The sequence below is a fragment of the Priapulus caudatus genome, unplaced genomic scaffold, assembly GCF_000485595.1.
Source record: "Priapulus caudatus unplaced genomic scaffold, Priapulus_caudatus-5.0.1 Scaffold29, whole genome shotgun sequence".
NCBI classification, from domain to species: domain Eukaryota; kingdom Metazoa; phylum Priapulida; class Priapulimorpha; order Priapulimorphida; family Priapulidae; genus Priapulus; species Priapulus caudatus.
Genome location: NW_014577090.1, coordinates 867497 through 871598, shown reverse-complemented (window position 1 = coordinate 871598; position 4102 = coordinate 867497). Strand labels below are relative to the sequence as shown.

The 4102-nt window shown below is 45.8% G+C and overlaps 1 protein-coding gene across 1 annotated transcript; it reads left to right on the top strand.

Annotated features, from left to right (window-relative positions):
* The first annotated feature begins 698 nt into the window (after positions 1–698).
* LOC106815529 (guanylate cyclase soluble subunit beta-1-like) lies at positions 699–3755 on the top strand. Its single transcript, XM_014819997.1, has 4 exons — positions 699–737; positions 1843–2598; positions 2850–3059; positions 3738–3755. Exons 1-4 carry the CDS (start codon positions 699–701, stop codon positions 3753–3755), a joined length of 1023 nt encoding a protein of 340 aa, XP_014675483.1.
* The last annotated feature ends 347 nt before the right edge of the window (positions 3756–4102 follow it).

Sequence of the window (4102 nt, the reverse complement as noted above, 5' to 3'; positions counted from 1 at the left end):
GTGCGTGTGTGTGTGTGTCTCTCTCTCTCTGCGCACGCGTGTGTGTGTGTGTGTGTGCGTGTGCGTGTGCGTGGGCGCGTTCCCGTGCGTGTGCGTCTGAGTCTGCGTGCGTGTATGTGCGTGCGTGCGTGCGTGTATGTGCGTGCGTGCGTGCGTGCGTGCGTGCGTGCATGCGTGCGTGTGTGTGTGTGCGCGCGTGTTCGTGCGTGCGTGCGTGCGTGCGTTCATGTGTACGTGTGTGTGTAGGCCTAATCATTCAACTATTCATTTATGGAGGTTGAAGGGAAAAATTTGTAGGTAATTTGCAAGTGAAAGTGGAAATTACAGCGATCTATGACAACCAACTGTCTGAGGATTGGAAATATTATGAATTGAAACTCTACAGAAGTAATCGACCAACAGCTAACATAGTAATACATTAATATATTCCTATGACATTACTACTAAATAGAAAGTCTGCTCTAGGTCTAATTCATTGGAAGCAGGAAATATTGATGAGTGTTTCGTAGTTTACCGCCCATTTTAGCGCGGGCGGCTCATTGGCTATTTTCATAGCAGCGCTCTCCACTTTTCACAGACTGTAGAAAACATAGGTTATTAATCTAGATGGCTGTTGCAGGTGTGTGGAAGAAAATGATGGGAGTTTACTCCTTCACTACTACAGCAGCAGACAAGGTCTTTATCCCATCGTTAGAGGCATGATACGCTACGTCGGACAGGAATTCTTCGGCCAGCAGGTACTTATAAGCATTAGTCAACAGCTGGCTCTCTCGTAGACTAATAAGGCAACATATCGATGCACGAGTGCGCTGTAAAGTAGATTCTCTAGTTGCTGTCATCTCCTGTACGTGAACTGACGAAGATATAATGTACTGCTCGCACGTTAATTGCTGTGACATCCAAGTAATCCAATTAGGCTAGAGTACATAAATTACTAGGTGCTGCTCGCAATAACAGGCTGCAGTTATACAGCAAATAACCTGATGTCTTTCAACATCGTGAACACAAGTATTATTCTCTCACTCTATTCATTACATTTGCACTCAAGTAAATCGCGAAAAAAACGGTTAACTATTCCTTTAGATTTCTCCCGTATAAACGAGGGTAACTAAATAATACGGCGTATAGATGTCAAACACGATGCGAAATTGCGATGCGATGCGAGGAATATCCCTGAGTAGTTTATTCAGAGACTGTCATCAGCTGAGTGACAAGCAAGATATCAAACGGTACTTCTCAACGATGTAGGAGAAAGAAAGGCGCTGATTACTGACTTAGGAGAAAAACAGCCGCCCTCCCGTCTATCAATCAAAGATGAGAGACACAGCTGGTTCATTGTGTTCACAGTTATACTGGAACAACTAGTGAAAGCGACATTGTCTGATTGAATGCAGCATCGATCGCCCCCAACCACGTAGCTTAGCTAATTACGTACCGCTATTCACCTGTGCCTGTTATGAAAAAGCCTTCGTTTATTCGATGTAAATAAAGTCTCAGTTGGTACACAATATTATGATGTAAATAAAAGTTCTTGTGCAAGGCCCCGTTATATTGATAATTTTATTTTCTGAAAGATGCCAGATAGCTACATAAGCCGCCAATAAAATTCAAGTTTGTCTTCTAGAAATCGTTCTGTTTGATGTGTTTTCAACTTGTCCGTATTACATATAAGAGAAATGCTAATAAATCAAAATAAATAACTCGATGATTGAATCCATTTAAAATGCTCAAATAAAATAATCAAGTAGCCAGCAACCCCCATTCATCTCATATACTCCTCCATGGCTTCCTCAATGGTGTTTCAGCGTCCCTCATCGACCGCGTTTCCTTCTCTGTCTGTAGGTTGTGGCAAACTTGGATACTGACATCAGCGACACATCTGACCACGTGGTACTGCGGATCACCACGGAGGGCATGGACATCGACGTAATGGCGGACGCCCTTAATCAGAACAGCCTCTCGACCAAGGACAGCATGCTGTCCAACCCGAGCCACAACCCCGCGAAATCCCTGCTCGCGGTCGACACGTTCTCCCGGGCTTTCCCCTTCCACATCATCTTTAATCGTGACCTTGAGATCATCCAGGCGGGCCGGGTCGTGCTGCGCGGGTTGGTGGCGTACAAGCAGCAGCACGGGAGGCTGTTGCTGTCGGACATGTTTGACATCGTAAGGCCGCGCGTCGAATGCGACTTCACCGCTTTCATCGATCACACGCACGCCGTGTTCGTAGCCGCGTCGAAACCAGACGTGTTCGACTTCGGTGGGAGGGCCCGGCGGGCATCCGCGACGCCCGAAGAGGGAGGAGCGGAGGTGGAGACGCTGCGTCTGAAGGGACAGATGATATACATGGAGGAGAACGACTGCATGGCATTCCTCTGCTCTCCTCGCGTGCGCAGCCTGGAAGAGCTAGCGCAACACGGGCTCCACCTTTCGGACATTCCGTGTCACGACAAGACGCGGGCGATGGTGTTGATGAGTCATGAGAGGCGTGGCGAGAGGAGCTTGATGAACAGGTTAGAGGAGGCGTCCATCTCTCTGCAGGTACTGCACGCGAAGCTTAACCAGGAGAAGGAACGAACCGTGGAGGTGCTGATGGAGGTAATCATAGGGAGAGAATGGGAAGGAAGGCGAGTAGGAAGGAGAAGGGCGGGCGGTAGGTGGGCGTAAGATGGGAGGTTTCTGCTGTCATTGACCTGAAGTGTCTTGAAACTTATGTAATAATTAATGTACGGCAAGTTGAAATGGACTACAAAGAGACTAGAAGTGGTGGTTGTGTTTGAATTTTACGCTGTCACATATTAGTGACTAATTAACCTGTGATTTCACGTCATTTCTACGCCGCTTTGCAGATTCTTCCGTCTAACATCGTTGCGTCGTTGCTGGAGAACAAATCCGTGGACGCTGAGCAATACGACATGGTCTCCATCCTCTACTCTGACGTCATGGGCTTCACGGCACTGTGTGCTAACCCGCTCGTGCGGCCCATAGACGTCGTGCACATGTGTGACAAGATGTACAGCTATTTCGACACGTTAGCCGTCACCAATAACATCTACAAGGTGAGAGCCGCAGCGCCCCTTATAGATGAATCATCTCTCGGCAATAACAGTTGCTATATGAGGCTCTCAGGGCCCACTACAGGTAGATAATCCTTTAGCAGCGGCGGTCGCGCGAAATGAGTCTGTATCGATGGTTGCGACATTGTATGCGTCAACTTGTAATTAAAAGGTGGGCGAGTGCATCATTATATCGTCACGGAAGCTCTAATTAAAACAGCGTAAATGCGGCGTATAGTAGCTGTACTCTCTTTCTCCGGTTACTAAGGTAGAGGTCTGCTTTATATATAGGTCGCTTGCAGTAGAATCCTACTGCGCTAGAGGACACAAACTTGTCTGAACACAGGGAACTACTAATAGTAAAAAGGTAATAGAAATCACCGGTTAGCAGTACGCTCAACCCAGAATTAGACTCATCAACAATGACAAACGTCAATAACTGTTAAATAAATTTAGAATTAAAAAGACGGTAAGATTTACCTGTTAAAAATGCTTTTTTTCTGGTTTTTTTAACTATGTTTGTAGTCAGAATTCATTCAGCATTACTTTGATGTAATCCTAGATGTAACATAAACCTGTCATATCCTAAATAATTATTGTTGACACTCGATACCAAAGCGTTGACAATGGGTGGAAGGCGTTCTATTCGAATCATCTTTGTGGTGTTCTCTATGTACACAGGCACGAACACTAGACTAAATAACAGTTCTAATACCATAGAAATATATAGAGAGCAAATGTCTTAATCTAGTATACTTATTTCTATGGTCATAACACGCATGAACATCAAGAATCATACAAAACTAGGATGTAGTTGGCGTTGCATCCTCAATGTATAGCCATATAATTGTGCCAATTCACTTGTACATTTCTGCTCTCTCTCTCATTTTTTTCTCCTTCTCCTCTCACGCCGCCGTTTTCGCGCTCTCTCTCTCTCTCCTCTCCCTCCCCTCTCTCTCTCCTCTCTCTGCTCTCTCTCCTCTCTCTCTCTCTCTCTCTAATCTCTCACTCTTTCTCCATCTCTCTCTCTCTCTCGTCTCTCATCT

Bases quoted from the DNA above. Each gene is read 5' to 3' on its own strand.
- LOC106815529 (XM_014819997.1), top strand. From the start codon at position 699: ATGATACGCTACGTCGGACAGGAATTCTTCGGCCAGCAG. The intron at 738-1,842 runs GTACTTATAAGC...CTCTGTCTGTAG, and splicing joins AGGAATTCTTCGGCCAGCAG to GTTGTGGCAAACTTGGATAC. The intron at 2,599-2,849 runs GTAATCATAGGG...GCCGCTTTGCAG, and splicing joins CCGTGGAGGTGCTGATGGAG to ATTCTTCCGTCTAACATCGT.